The sequence below is a fragment of the Pezoporus wallicus genome, unplaced genomic scaffold, assembly GCF_028554395.1.
Source record: "Pezoporus wallicus isolate ANWC-B61680 ecotype Strahan unplaced genomic scaffold, APGP_CSIRO_Pwel_v1 contig_7206, whole genome shotgun sequence".
Classification (NCBI taxonomy): Eukaryota; Metazoa; Chordata; class Aves; order Psittaciformes; family Psittacidae; genus Pezoporus; species Pezoporus wallicus.
Genome location: NW_026635080.1, coordinates 133,024 through 149,277, shown reverse-complemented (window position 1 = coordinate 149,277; position 16,254 = coordinate 133,024). Strand labels below are relative to the sequence as shown.

General features: G+C 33.8%; 1 protein-coding gene across 2 annotated transcripts in view; it reads right to left on the bottom strand.

Moving 5' to 3' along the window:
* Positions 1 to 4,930: 4,930 nt before the first annotated feature.
* The window catches only part of LOC130595059 (alpha-mannosidase 2-like), a 48,269-nt gene continuing 36,945 nt past the window's right edge, over positions 4,931 to 16,254 (bottom strand). The window contains exons 9-12 of one of the 2 annotated variants that reach the window (XM_057401425.1): positions 14,163 to 14,365; positions 9,463 to 9,648; positions 7,981 to 8,095; positions 4,931 to 5,002 (exon numbers count right to left, since the gene is read on the bottom strand). In XM_057401425.1, the coding sequence (XP_057257408.1) occupies positions 4,931 to 5,002; positions 7,981 to 8,095; positions 9,463 to 9,648; positions 14,163 to 14,365 (576 nt within the window). Of the gene's footprint in view, positions 5,003 to 7,980; positions 8,096 to 9,462; positions 9,649 to 13,557; positions 13,895 to 14,162; positions 14,366 to 16,254 lie in introns of those variants that run through there. The other variant, XM_057401429.1, reaches the window with a different exon arrangement.

Sequence of the window (16,254 nt, the reverse complement as noted above, 5' to 3'; positions counted from 1 at the left end):
CCCCTCATTGACACTTGAAAATACCTTTGTTTCAACTGCCTGTTTTAAAAACTGTTTCAGTATACAACAAGAAATGCATATGCCTCAGAAATCAAGAAACACAAAAGTAATTAAAATGCGTATTACTAAAATATCAAATGCTTTCAGAGCATCCTCCCCTTCTAACCAAAGGAGAGAACAATCGTTTACATTGATTGCACCAACACAGGCAACACAGGTCAAAAAAAACAGCTAAATAACCACCACCAATTTTGAAGTTGCCAAATGGGAATCTTAAAACAATACCCCAAATCCAGCCACTTTCTAAGATCAGAAAGGCACAGTTCCTTTGATGTGAAGCTTTATTCTTCTGCTTCACATCATATTAGCTTTCCCTTTTGGCATATCATACTAACAAAGTTTCTTTCTTAGGCAAGTTATCCTGGCTCTCAACTTCCAACCAAATACAGTAACGTACACTGCTCTGCCAAGAATTTTCACCTTTGCTCACTATTCTTTATTGCACATTAAACTTAATAACATAGCTGTAATATCTACACTATAGTGCTGTGTTGCGAAAGCAGTGGGTATACCTGCCAAGGGAATTTTTGAGAAGGTAACCAACATGCAAAATCTTAAATCATAATTTCATTTCTCAAAAAAAGATTACAAATTTTGGACCTAACAGGGTGAACATATCTTATGCCACAACTCTGTTAATCACAACCTTATGCCAAAACCTGCTCAGAGATACTGAAGTAAGGATAACAGCACAGATAATTCTGTATCCTCTATCTGGAAAAATAAAATGTTCTTTTATAAGGTAGATGTCCCTAAACTGCTTAATGCTTCAACTGATCTTTGAAGAAATCATTGATTACTGTGTATCCTACTCAGAACTAATCCCCCAGGTAACCTGAATATTTCAACTTCTGAAAAATGCGTCTGCTAAGCTAGTAAATTAGCCTGGTAAGTAGGGTATTATACTATTCCTGTATGACAAAAGTAATCTGTGGGTAAATTATAAGTATTGTTGGTTTAGCACTAAATAAAATCCTAAATCAATGATACTTAAAAATCTTTCAATATCACAGTATCTTCAGTTCAGATGTTATGTCTTACATCAGGCTTGTAAAGGCTGAGCAATGGAGCACAGTACTGAAACTGCCCAGCCAGGTTCAGAAGAAAAAAAAAAAAAAAAGGCGGGAGGGGAGGAAGCCTCACTGATACTCAGATCTCATTTGGTCCTAAGTTCACCATGTTATGCTAAAAAATACTACTACAAAATCCAATTTGTACAGACAGCCAATTCAGCTGTTTTGTCATGTATCACATTCCCCTGCAATGCTGTTTCCAGGAACACTGTCGACAGAAATAGCTAGGAAATCTTGCCCCTCACACTGTCAACATACCCTTTATCAATAGCTAGCAGCTTAACCTGGACAGCAAGAGGTTCAAACCCACACCCTTCGCTCTTCATCATGCCCTTTATCAACATACCCTTTATCAATAGCCAGCAGCTTAACCTGGACAGCAAGAGGTTCAAACCCACACCCTTCCCTCTTCACCATGCCTCTCTCCCCAAAGTCCAGTGGGTGCAAATCTTTTGCCATTTGGGAAGTATGACCTCTGACTGATTATTCCCAAGAAGCAATGATCATATCAAAGGACACATCTGTCATAGAAGTATGATGCAGCATTCAACTTAACAGCAAACTCACAGGCTTTGTCTCCAATACACACTTTAGTAACTGTTAATTTCAGAAGACAACAAAAGTAGTTCCTTATCTGTTTGAATATCATCTTGTGAAAGCTTTGGTTCTCAGATGGAAGTAGCATTTTTTTTTTAAAAAAGGCATGCAAATTCATTATCAGTTAAAGGGGTTGTATGTAATTTAAGACACCATAACTTTAACACTCCAAAGCCTGACTTGGAAGACCACTTAGATTCGAAGTCAGAGTAAGACACTAAATACTCTAAATTCCTATTTCCCTGGAATTAACACTTTGTTCTTTTTTTTCAACTACAGATTACTAAAAGATGTTATCAGAGCCCTACAGAGAAGAGGTGCATAAGTGGGGGGCCAGAAACAGTATCAAATATATTAACAGCGACACCTATTTAGGAGCAGTTTGAAAGATACTTCTTATCTACGTAATCTGGAGCTACTTCACACTAGAACAATGACTGCTGAAAGACTTTTTCCTTCTTTTCTTTTTTTCCCCCATGTAATCAAGTTGTACTAGCTTTCCTGCACAGGCTGTTAGTTTCAGTTTTCACACTGACCAAGATATTCACAAGCAGAGCACCTAACTAAAAAACATCAGAAACAAAGGTTGGATGAGAGAGCAAAAAGCATACTACCAACTACTTTCCTGTTAAAAAGCAGGTCAGATTTGAAATCGATAGTATCAACTCAGCAAAATAAGAAATAATAGGAAAATTGACTGAAAATACTAAAAAAGGCATTATCTTATGAGCTTCTCATCAGTAGCTCTCCTCTAAAATTATAGGTGATATGAACCAAACTTTTACAAGAATAGTCAATTGATAATATAGCTGTTTGTTTTATTGTGGTTTTTTTTTTTTGGTTTGTTTCAAAATCACAACATGGAAATGCAAAACTACAAAAGGCTAAATATTCAGCCAATTAAAGTAACACCTTGTCAGTTACATTAACTTAATTTCTATCCCACATAATGATATATTAGAATACATTAACAGAAAGAAACCTAAAGATTTCATGCTACAGACATGAACAATACAGATAATTATGAATAGATGATAACCAAATAATAAAGTTCTGGAAAGAATGAGTATTTTCACAGTATTGATGCGTTAAAATTTGAAATGAAAAATCAGTTTCTGTGTTAGAACTTAAAACTTTGAACTTTAATCCTTAATGAAAAATGTATCGAGTTTAATATTCTACTGAAATTAACATTTCACATCTTTACTGGCTACTAAAAAGTTCAGATGCACAGTTATAACATTCACACACTAGATTTAAGCCAAAGTTACTGACTCAGCTTACACACCACTTTTCACAATGGTAATCATGTTAGTGGACATATTCAGACTACAAGAAGAGATAAACTTAGAAGCCTAGAAACAGTAAGCTCATTTTTATCAGAGAAAATAATTGGACAGATACTGAAATGAAAATTTTACAAAGGAAACATGAATTACTGTGCATTTAAGCATCATTTTGGAAGTGTTTACAACAGTAAGTCATTACAAAAAATAAGACCACCATATTTTCAGGCAGCAATATCAATATTCCCTTGTAATCTTTCTCTTCCCCTTCTGCCTCACACATTTTTTGCTCTTTATTCTATCTCCCATAAATCTTTACAGTACCAGGCAGGTTAAAATTAGCAATTATCTACCAATGTTATCGTCTTAGTAAGATTAGATAATAGCAGAAAAAGGCTACTAGAATAATTTTAAAATAAAAATGCTTGACATGTGTATGTACTTTATATATGACTTAGAGGAAAGAGAAAACCAAGCAAATGCCTGAAGTGCATGAACACCAAAAATGAAAAAACTTACTTAGCATTCTAGGCAGAGAGATAAGAGGAACAGTGGATGAAAACAAAAGTCATATCAGGGGATGGAAAGCATATGGGGAAAATTTCAACAGCTAACTTAGGCGAGGAAAGCAAAAAACTTAAAGCCATTCTCCAATGGCAAGGAAGGTCTACTTGAAAACTAGCCTTCAGCCAAATATTCATATACAATCCTCTCCCAGTGGAGAAATCTGAAGGGATATTTTGAAAATGTTAAAAGACATTATTTAAATACATAGCAAGTCACCTTGAACAACTTTAACATAATCTATTAATCTAGAACTCCAATAAGAGAAAAAAATCCTATTTAAATAAATAAATAAATAGATAAATAAATAAATAAATAAATAGTATGCAGGTCTGCATAACTGCTCTAGGGAAAAGCATTATTAATACTAAATGTACACAACATATTATATTCATTTAAATTTAGAGGACTGAAGACAGCTTTCCCCCCAAAAGCTGACAAGGATTAAGTTTTGCATATTTTTCCAAAGAATCTATTTATAATTTTTTAACAGTAGAAGTTAACTGTGCTAAATAGTCCGACACCTTCATGAATTAGGCAAGTAAGTTTTATTAGCTTGGCACAAGCTAGAACTAGAGAAATTAAATACTAACATCAGCAAAAATAGCATTCACTTTTTAAATGAATCTTAAGTCTTCTGGTCTGTAAGCAAAACAACTCAAATTACTTAATTTACACACACAGCAGCTCTCATATCCATACATCTTACTCACTTGATTCGGACTAGTTGACTTTTAATGAATTTTCAAGTTATTTCAGGTTGGACACTACACATGATAGAATGTCGGTTTAAACTGAATACTCACGAACTACGAACAAAGAAGTAAGACCTCTTAATGTAATAGAAAGTTCGAGTTCAGAAAACAGAGTCCTGGTTTATCTGCTACCTTAATTTTAAAGAAAATCCAGCATTTATATATTGTAATTTTTAGGTCTTACAAAAACTAAGGCTTTGCTCACAGTATTGAGCCACGTGTGACTATTTTAGTTAGAATTTTGTACTGCTGCTCTCAAGCATGATTTATTAAGCATTACAATGCTTCAAAAGCACACAGTAAACAGCCCATTTTACTTGCTGCAGCTGAATTAGTGGTGACAAACTTCTGTAAAGTGCCGTGTCCTATTTCAACTGGACATAATAGTATTAGCAGAATATGCCAAACTACATTTTCACCTTTTTTTTCCTTTTTTTTTTAAATTTTATCTATATTCTGAATAATACAGGGATGTTAAAAAAAGTTAAAAAAAAAAAAAAGTGATATTAAAATTAAGTGACATAAAAAACCTACTAGGTAGTAAAGTCACACACTACTAAAAGAATCTCAGACACTAAGTAAAATATAATTTTTTTTACCTTGGTTCCGATGTCAGCTTTATAACTGTCTTGTGTGGCAAAGAATCTTGGCCAGACTGAATGTCATCCTACAAGAGAACATTGAATTTGATTTTGAATACATTTAAACATATATGAGCTTTGTCTATTATATCACCTTTATGATGTACAAAACCATGACAGCCTGACCATAAACCATACCATAAATTAAGACCTATTTTAGCACTTAACATAGGACGACCACAAAAGTTTATGAAGTACTTCAGACTGACAAAATAAAAGGCTTAATTTAACCAATTCATTGAGAAAGATCTGCTTTTATTAATGTCTCTTATTTGACACCAGTATCAAATCATCATCCCCATGTTTTAATTTTGCATACATGATAATTGCTAACTTCCTTCAAATTTTGCAAATACTTCTCATATTTTTATTAGCTTTCCCTTACTATAAAGTTACTCTGTGAAACTCCAGACTCCTATATATTCATTACACGGATTTAGAGTTCAGTTTTTTGTCAGATCTCATAGTTACCTTATACGGTAGAAGAAAATTTTCCAAAACCATGAATTATAATGTGTGTACAATTTTTATGGGGTATTAACTACTTAAAGAATTGTTTCATAATACTGATGAATTCTTACATTTCACTAGTTTCTTACCTTTCTCTTTTCTTAAATACAGTATGACGCAGTGTTCACTTCAAGTGAGAAAAGGTAGTGACTATTGCTGTCACTACTGCATTAGTCTTTATATAAGAGAACAGCCAAGCTGATAATGTACTGTTATATTCTTATTGGTTCATATAATGGTGACAACCATAGACTTTGCAACTGAAGTATAAAGCTCCCAGTTCCTCAGAATACTCAAAAACATGCTTAAAAACATGTTTCTCAATCCAAGTATTGCCACTTACATTAAAGATTTTTTTCTGCACACAAAGAAATAAGGAATGGTGCAATGGTTAAATAGCTTTACTTTTATAGGTTGGATCTCATCTTATTGGTTGGATCATTCAGGGATATCTAAGTTTATTCTATTTTTGAGTACACTGTCTTCCAAACAATCTAGTTTTTGTTTGTTTACTAATGTAGAGTCTGTAAAACTTATACATGATGTACAAAGCATTCACTCATCAGCTCAGGAAAACATGATGCTTTTGTGTGTAACGCAAGCAGTCTCATTCTGGAATCTTTCAATCATGTCTCATTTCCACCTTCCTTTTTTCTGGCTTGAAGAAGGGAAATATTAAATATTCTCTTGGTTTTACCTGCTATCTACTGGAATGCTGCTACAGTCTGGCTCTACTCTTCTGACTACATGTTTTTTTCTTCTACACCCCCTAAGACAACAGCCATTTTCAATCTTAAGTGTTCTGCATTTCTCTTTCTCAAAATCCTTGGCATTCATTCCAAATGCCCATCTCCAAGCAACTCTTGATGTCAGCTTCCATCAGCCACAAACATACCACAATGATATTTCAAAACAAGTGCCTTTGAACTTTCTACTTGCTCATGGTTTGCAAAAGGTTTTTTGTAAACATCCTGAAGTTCTCCTATCAGCATTCTACAAATCACATATAAAAAACATTTTGTGTCATAACCAAAGTACTGAGGGAATATTAGATTGATGACATGCTGCAGTCACTGTATATCACACAGATAAATCATAATCTACTTTTGTTATCACCCTTTTTTTCCCTGCTTCATGTAAGTAAAAAATTCATTGAAAAAAGAATTTTCTTTTTTATTTCTGCTTTCACAGTGGTAATAATGGGTTTGACTTAGTATGTTCCTAGACAATTTACAGTTTAACCAGCAACTGGTACTTATACAATTCAGTGGCATTAATCTCATGAAGAACAGGAACAATGAAAGTTCAGCAAAATGTAACATCACAACATTTTCCTATATAATTCAGAACAACTTCAAAATATTCTTACTTTAGGAAGGTGCATATTCATTTTGTTAGCACATTCATTTTTATCCAGCCAGGATAAAAATTACATACTCATGGCACACCCATATAGCACACACCCATAGGCACATTTATGCAGCACATACGTGTGTACATTAGGATCAAGGACATAAAACCTCTGAAAAATGGGGGGGGGGGGTGAAAAGGGGTTGTGCTGTTCTGAGTTTTTGGGGGGGGGGGGGGGGTGAGGGTTTTGTTTGTAGGGTTTTTGCCTGTTTTTTCTAATATACATGACTTTTAATATACATGACTTTTTTTTTAATATACATGACTGGAATAGTAATTCAAGGTTTAACATATCTGGCATATTTAAGCCAGCAGAATAAATGTCATGCAAGTTATGTCAGAAGTCTGAGATAATCATATAAAAAAACCTGCCTTGATACTTCCATGTTTATGCACAAAGAAAGTATCTCATTTTCTCTCTATTCCAGGTGTATGGAGTTCAGTAGGATTCCCAAGACTACTTAGCTAACTCAACAGGGAGCTATTGTGAAAAAACTAAGAATTTTGAAAGGAAACAATATTAGCAAGTGTGTTTCTTCAAGGTGCTCTTCACTGTAAAATGGGTCTCAAACTGTTACGGAAGCATCTGTTGCCAACTACCATTGGTACATTTCTCCTTTAAATGATTTCAGCTAAGATAAAAAAACACAAGGTCTTGTCTAGACCTCGTCTTGCAAATTCATCATAGGCTTATGGTCAGGATAGAAATTTTCCTCATCCTCCATTTGTAAGCAATAAGTAAAGTCAAATTACAGGATGCTATTATCTATTCACTTATCATATTCATGCCACAGAAGTCACCAACAAATCTATGCCAACAAAAAAATCAGAACACCTGGGTTTAGTATGTGATTCACAAAGTGGAACAAAATAACCCCATTCAATTTAGATGTCCAGGGGGTTTTCAGTATTAACTGCTGAAGTTTCCTTCAATAACTTCAATTAGTATGAAACTCATTAGTAGCAGATTTCTGAGCAGGTATTAGCAGCAAATTTTATTCTAACTTTTCCTTGGCCATTCAAACTGTACTGAAAAGACATAGTTCACATTTCATGTTTGGAGGAAATAAGAAAAATAGCTCACCATCTTCAGGAACGGAGTTGATGTGTCATAATTATAAGCACTTTTATCCTTTAGGATAAGAATATGAGCAGAGTCAGTTATCACTTTCTTCAAGTTCATTATTGAATGGAAAAGCCTGTTAATATTTTAAAGTCTTAGTTAGTTTTTGGTTGTTTTTATTTAATGTGGTAACATCAAAATTTAAAAAGATTAGTGAACTCAAAAGTACTGAGTTACAGAAAAATATTTTAAGTCATTATAGCATAAAATAAAGCACAGCTAGTTGCAGTGGGTAACCAGATTGCAGAATACACAAATATTCTGAATTTCATTGTATTCCTACCTTGCATACCAAAAATGAGGTGCATCTCCACCCCTCTTTTACACTAAAAAATGAATATTCTCAAATACCAAGTACTTTTTCAAAATGCCAATCTTACAAAAGTTTGTGGTTTATATGTTTGATTTCCAGTATCTATAGTTCCAGGGGAAAAAAAAAACCTGGAACACTGCACAAGGACTGCCTTTAAGCAAGTTTAGAATAACAATCAGAAACATAAAAAATTAGATTTATCATTATTTCCATTGCTTCAACCAACATAAGGTTTACAAATTCTTAAATACAGAGATGTGCCATTTTATTTGTAAAGTGATAGAGCCTTTATTTTACTCTCTCATAACCAAGTGCATTGCACATGTTTATACCTTGGTTATATGTAGCCATATTAAAAAAAATTATGGAATTTAAAAATACTTGTAATGAATACCGTAGTTTAAATCAAGAAAGAGTATTTTAGAGGTATCTAATGGAGAAGCTCTACCATCAACCATCCACCATTACCTACCTCAATTAGTCAAATTTACTAGTACTTAACTTCCCAATATGTACCAATTTTCTGAACACATAATTAAAACATATATCTATGTACACACATATATATACATACTTATGTATGTTGGTTTTCAAAGATATTCCACAAAGTAGCTAGCACAATAATTTGTCAATGCTCAGAAAACAACTACCCACCAGATATAACAGCAATGAACAACAGACAAATTAAGTAGAAGATCAGCACCACGAAAAGGATTTCCCACACTGAAGGAAGTTAGGTATCAGTGTAGGATTTTCCAAGGAATATATACTTAAATTAGCTTGTCTTCTCATCATTGCCTTAGCCAAGGCAGATATAAAATGTTCTAATATATAACAGCTACTGCATAAAATAATAGTCCTGTTATTAAAGAACTCTTGGTATTGTGTCTACCTAGCTTCTTTTGAAACCTCAGAAATTTTTTTGAACATCAAATTTTTGATTCAGAGGATTAAAAATATTTCATGATCAAAGAACACAGGTAATCACATCAATTTCTTTTGTACAGCAGCACTTGCATTACTGAGCATGTTGCTAGCTATAGCAAAATTGCATTTCTGGAATAAATACTGCTATTTTTATAAAAGAAAGGGAAGTTAAGATTCAATTTTACATATGTATGATAAATTACCTAGTGCCATAATCCACAACTACCCAATCTTTAGATGTTCCTGTAATAGCATCATGATGCTGAAAGAGTCCAAGGTTCCTCCTAGCTTCTGTCAGCAATTTATAGTTATCCACTGAAGGAAATACACTCATTTTCTCATATTTACTGTACTGTACCAAAGCCAAGGAGTAGAGGATTTCAGCTGCCCTGGAATTGCAGAGAAGAATCAAATATTTATATAGATTTAAAAAGCAAAAAAAACAACATGCATTTTATCTGAATAATAAACTGATTTTTGTTTGTTAGGTATTTTCTCATGCCGAGTTCCAAAAGTTCTTTAAACATTAATCATGTACTTTTTTGCCTGTTTCTAGCTTCAAACAGTTTAAAATCACTGCTACGCTTCATCATCAACTGGCTTTATACCTTGTAAGCTTCTTTCAAGGCTTCAGTGATGAAAAATACAGGTTTAAAATAAAAATGATATTTCAGAGTAACATATAATTTTCACAAATGTGTGAGGTGTATAGATCTGACCTTAAAATGATACATTAACAATAGACTGCCTTACATGAGACAACTTCCATTTCAAAAAGCAACTTAAAAAAAAATAATTCTTTTAAAGAAATATATTAATCTATACACTCTATATAATATGTATTCTGCCATCTGTAAGCAAACTAAATTCTCCTAAAGACTTAGGCAGTTCATACACCTTCTCACTATACCTTCACCTGAACAGTGAGAACACAGGATTCAAAAACCTGTAGACCAAACGGATTGCAGAGCCTCTCCCACTACTTATGCAAAAGCCTACCACCAAAATATTACCATTAGGTTATCATTTGCTTTATGACAATCCAAATTTATTTTATAAATAAAAAACAGTTAAAATTGCCAGGAATTTTGACTATCTAAATAACAAAGATACTTGTAGAAATTTTAGGAAACCATCTGTTAATTTTTTTATCTCATTTTTCTAAAACATCACAGTTCAGTTTTTGTAAGTCCAAAAAATCTCAGATTCATTAATTTAATGAAGGTTTCTCAAGCATACAAAGAAACCAGGAAGACATAAGTTAATGTTATAAAAAGCTAAGAAAGCAAATTACCATATGTTCTTGAAACGATTATAAAATGAACATCAAAGCATGTATATAAAAAAAAAGCAAAACACATTAACTTTTACACCATGTTGTCAGAGGTTCCACATGTTCAAATTTAAAACTAGGTACAGGAACAAATTTTATAACCATACTTGACTTCGGTTTTCAGATTGTGCATTTATATTAGCTGTTAACATGAGAAGCTCCTTTGGATTCAGTTGAGTTTCTTTTTCAATCACACAGGTGATAATTACATAAAAACTGTAAATGGCATATGTCAAACTAAATGGTACACTGTACATATTCATTTCATATGTACATTTCACTGCACATATTAATTGCTCAATTCATTTTCAAACTGCCAATATTTGAGGAATAGGATGAGATTTTGCTCTTACAGGTAAGATAACTGCTCAGAAGCTACACAGAAAAATCAAGGTGTTAAAAGTTGCAATTCCTTCTTTTTATTACTAGTGTACTTAATGGCTGTGACTTTGACATGGCCTAGGGTAATTCTTAGCACATTCCTCCCACTTTGTTCTATTACAGCTGAACTTGAAAGGAAAACAAGTATAGTGCAGTTAAAAGCATCAGACTGATCTAGTGAATAAAGCCTGAGAGTGTTACACCTTTTTTAAAAAATTTGACCTAGCAGCAAAACACTAGCCTAACTGCAGCTATAAAGAGAACAAGAAATTTCAGTCCCCAGACTACTGGTTAGATTTTTCTCCTACAACCCACGTCAATACCTCTTTTCAAAAAAAAAAAAAAAAAAGGAAGTCCATTATCTACAAACAATGTAAAATCCTTAAACCTTAAACCCAAAAGAAATAACATAAAAACAAAGCTGTATAGTAAATACACTTTGAGTTCACACTGCTTCACTTTAAACCCACTTTGTCTATAAGGAACACTTAGAACTCTTTGACTCAGAAAAATAACTGATTCTGTTTTACAGATCCATGTAAGTAAATCAGTCTCTTAGATGCAGAATTTTCTTTTCAAGTTACAATATTATTCTAAACATTGTAACGATTCACTGGTCAATGAAAGATCCTCAGCTGTGAAACCAAAAAGAAAAACATTTTGTTAGGAAGCACTTCAACCCTAACTAAGCATTTTTCTCTCTCCAGTATCTTTCCATAAAACCTGTATATAGCCTTGGTTTGTTTTCCACCTCTGTTTCAAATTGTTGCAGAATACCTCAAGTAGTTATCACTTTAATTTGTTACTGTATTTCTACTGAATAGGACACTGCAAATAGGCTGAAATTTCCTTCAATAATTGCTCAAAGCCTACATTAGGTTACCTTTAGGTCTACTTTATATCCAACCTGAATTAATTTTTTTTTTTCCACCAAGAGTTTCTTAACTCTAAAGATACGGTCTTTTCTATCCAGCTGCAGAGTCAGAAGTATCACTGCAGCCACTGTAGCTTTTGTCCTACTTATGAATTATTTCAACCATTTTTTTTGGCTGATTTACAATACTTTTCCCTGATATACTGGTAAAAAATGAAATCACAAAATGCATTCCTACCTTGTCCCCAAATATGCTGTTGTTCTTTGCATCTTTAATTATTACATTAAGCAAACTTCTGGTCATCGAGTTCATCACCCTTCAAACTACAATTCATCCAACTCTCACTTAAGATTAAAAATCTATTATGTCAGCAATAATGTTAATCTCTATTACAAAATCCTTAAGCTTTCTTGCACTTTCTTTAATGTACAACCCCAAAACTTTTTTAAAAGCAGGAGAAATCCAACCAACCAACTCTTTTTACTTAAATGACCAGCCATCATAGCAGGTCCTGAGGTTGAACAGTGTTTCCTGGCTATTAAGTAGCCATGAAGAACTTCTTACTCTCAATACTGCTGGAACTTAAAAGCATTTATTCTTGGTAAAGAATATACACACATACATATTTACCTCATTTTCATGTTTCATTCTCTGGCATATATATACATACACTTATATATACACAGTAGATAGATATAAGTCAGCTTAAAAAAAAAAAAAGTGGAAAATTTAATCCCGAGGTTGGGGAAAAAGTGTTATTAAAGATGATCATAATGTATTTCCTCTGACTTAAAAAATGAAAGACAAAACTCTAAACTCTGCTGTTCTCAAAGCTAATATGCCATCTTTAAAGATTCTCCAAGTCTATGAAAACAAAACTGTCCCTAAATATTATATTAAAACCAGCAAGAACACACCTATAGTTTTTTCTCTTACATGTTATTCATAGTAGATCATGAAGGATTAAAAGCTTCCCAGGCACATTTTTAGAAACATGCTTTGTTTTGGTTTAATTCATATAATTGAAGGTTTTTAGCTTTCTTCCAGCGATTCTTTACCTCTAAGTCCAGCCCCATTTATCAGAAGTTAAAGTGAAATTCTTATATGAAGAAATCTTTTAACAGTTTAAAGTTGTAAATACTACAAATGTAAGTAAAGTCACGTTTTTCATACATAAGAAAAAAACTCCAGAAAAATGGCAATAAAGGAAACACATTCCAAAGTTCTGTTTAAAATACTGCCGAAGGCAGTACTGTCAACTTCTCATTATATTATTTTTACATTCTTCTGCCAAAGGGATCCTAGCCTTGTGTTTTGTCATTCCTCTCAGCTTTGGTCTTATTTTTCTTCTCCTTCCTGACAGTCTTTGGCTTCTTTCTTCCCTGCTTTCCCATTTGTGAAACTTCCCCTTCCGGGGCAATGCAATGCCTTAAGGAAGGATTTCTTGGCACTGCAGAAGATCTTCTCTAGCACAAAAAAAGTATGAATAGAATATAGAATAGAAAAGGGTCTGAAAGAACTACAACAGGTGTACTTTAAAGGGTCCTTCCAGAAGACAAAACATGTCTTTGCTACTATGAATCCTAGGAAAAACAACGTTTTGGAAACAAAGTTGTGGCAATGGATGAAATATCTAGGCTTTACATCATATGGCATCTGTCCCAGATTTCTTTCTGGAGCCTTAAAATACAGTAAAATGGTTTTACAGCGTCTCATCTGAACCTGCTACAAGAACCACTACTTCATTACCAAAATTTAGCAGTAATTTATTTCTTCAAAGATGCAAAGACTTTTCAGCAGAGCAGTTCCTTAAAATCTGAGATCATTTGCCACACAATATTCCTGACTACTTCTTAATTGCCCCTAACAACCCTTGTAAAATTTCCACCTTCATATTTCTCCCTTTAAGATTTCACAGTGTAGCCATAATGACAGACTGATCTGACAGCTACCCAAATCTGATACAGAAATAAAAGCATACTACCTGCTATTTTTCATCGAAAGAGGACTTGCTGATCCCTTGAATAGTATTTTAGAACAATTTATCTGTTTGGGCAGAAAAATATTGTTGTATTTCTGTGAATTTATTAAAAAAAAACCACAACAAAAAAACCAAACAAAACAGATACACAAATTAATTCTTGTGTCAAGAACTACAGCTGGGGGGCACTGGGGTTATTCTTATTAAAAGTAAACTTAAACTGTGCATTTATAAATCACTTTTCCATCTGTCCAGCATATTTAGAGTACTTATACATTCATCTCTCCCATGTTCCAAGACACACGCTATGAATTTACTTATGGCAGTATTTACCGTAAGTAGGATTCCAGGACTCTATCCAGCCGTTTATAGAAGGGTCGTGATGTGAAGTATCCACTCCAATAATGATGATCTCTGTCTGCATAGGTGAAGAAGTCGCCACTTAAAACAGGGAAAAATGAATTGCTGCTCTTTTCACCCAAACTGCTTTCTTTGCGCAGAGCTTCAAAGTAATCTGATAAAGTTCCAAACTGGGCCTGAATAAAAATTAAGATCACTATAACATAGTTCCATTTTCTTGATTTAGACATATGAAGAGAATGAATAAGCTTGTTTTCATATACATTTCAGAAACGTGCCATAGCAGAAACTATCCTAAAGACCTTTAAAGCTTCCCTAAATATTTTTCACATAAGCTGAACAGCTCTTCCAAAAGCATTTCAACTTCAGCAAGACAGACACGGACAGGATCCACACGAACGATCAAAAATGATCAGAGGGATTGAACACCTCTCCTGTGAGAAGGAAAGGCTGAGACACTTAGGATTGTTCAGCCTGGAGAAGAACATGCTCTGGAGTGACCTTACTGCAGCCTTTCAATATTAAAGGGGGCTTATAGGAAAGGTAAGGACAGGATTTTAGTAGGGCCTGTAGCAATAGGACAAGGGACAATGGTTTTAAATGAAAAGAGGGTAGACTGATATAAGGAAGATATTTGTTTTACAACAAAGGTGGTGAAACACTGGAACAGGTTGATCAGAGACATGCTAGATGCCCCATACCTGGAAACATTCAAGGTCACGCTGTACCACGCTCTGAGCAGCCTGATCAAGTTGAAGATGTCTCTGCTCATGGCAAGGAGGGTTGGAACTAGAGGAACTTTTCATGGTCCCTTCCAACCCAAACTATTTTATGACCCATGAAATATGAAATACTTATATATATATATATATACACACATACACAGTGGCATTTAAAATACAAATGAACCTCAACAAATAAGAAAAGCATTCTTTCATGTCTTATGTGTAAGTCTCTCATAAGGTAAGTAATATCTCAATATTATGTAAATAGATGTCTGGACTAAGTACAAAACTTACTTTAATGCAGTAAGTGCATATCTGAATTAATCCTGCTTTTCCAAAATTAACTCTGTAGTTCTCCAGATCTCCAAACTATGCTTAATCCAAGATTACTATTCATCAAAAAATTAGCAATTGCTTTAAGAAGCTGAGGTGAGGGGGATTAAATTTTGTACAAAGAAACTGTGTTTAGAGATGTAACATGGGGGGAGTACAAAACAATCATTGTCTGCTGGTCAATTTTAAAAATTCTCAGCTAAATAAGGCAGTAAAAGCCCTTAACAGGGTAGGTAAAAAGGTGATAACCTCAAGCTTAAAGAGTACAAAAAAAGGAGGAAAATAAAAAGGGAGAGGGACTGATGTCAATGTTGCCAGCACCAAGATGCTGTTAAAGAAGGCAGGCACAGCAAACCAGATTTTGAAAGAGAGTGGAAAAATAATTAGTGAATGTGGGAACAGCACAGAAGATCACTTTACCACAAATATTCTCATAATAAACTATAAAGATACTTCTTCAATGTTAAAATTGAATCATTTATATACATATATATTAACAAGCAGCATTTAAAGTAGCATGCCACAATTTACAACACCAGAAAATAAGCTTTTATTAAAATCTTTTTTAAATCACTTGGAACATAAGGACTATTACTCTGCAACAAAGACACACTATTTCAATATTTGAAAAAGCAAACCAAACAGTATTCACTCTTCAAAATCATTCAGAACATCCAAGTATCTGTTAGGTGGAAACAGCACAACTTGCCACTGTGGCAGTAAAGCAGAGAAAGAGACATACCGTCACAGAAATCTCAACCTTGGTAATACTTGCCTTATCAGGCACTTTTAGGTCTTTGGACAATTGGATTTTTCCTTCACTATTATAGACATCTACAAGACAGTATTCAGAAGGAAAACAAAAGTACCAAAGGACCAAGAAAAATCAGGCATAGGCAGCCTCCCTTCTGTATCCTGGGTTACATCAGAGGAACAAACTCACCAGAGGAACCAGTAAAGTTGAAGAAAACTCATGCTAATGTCAGGTGAATGAAAACTGTGAAATA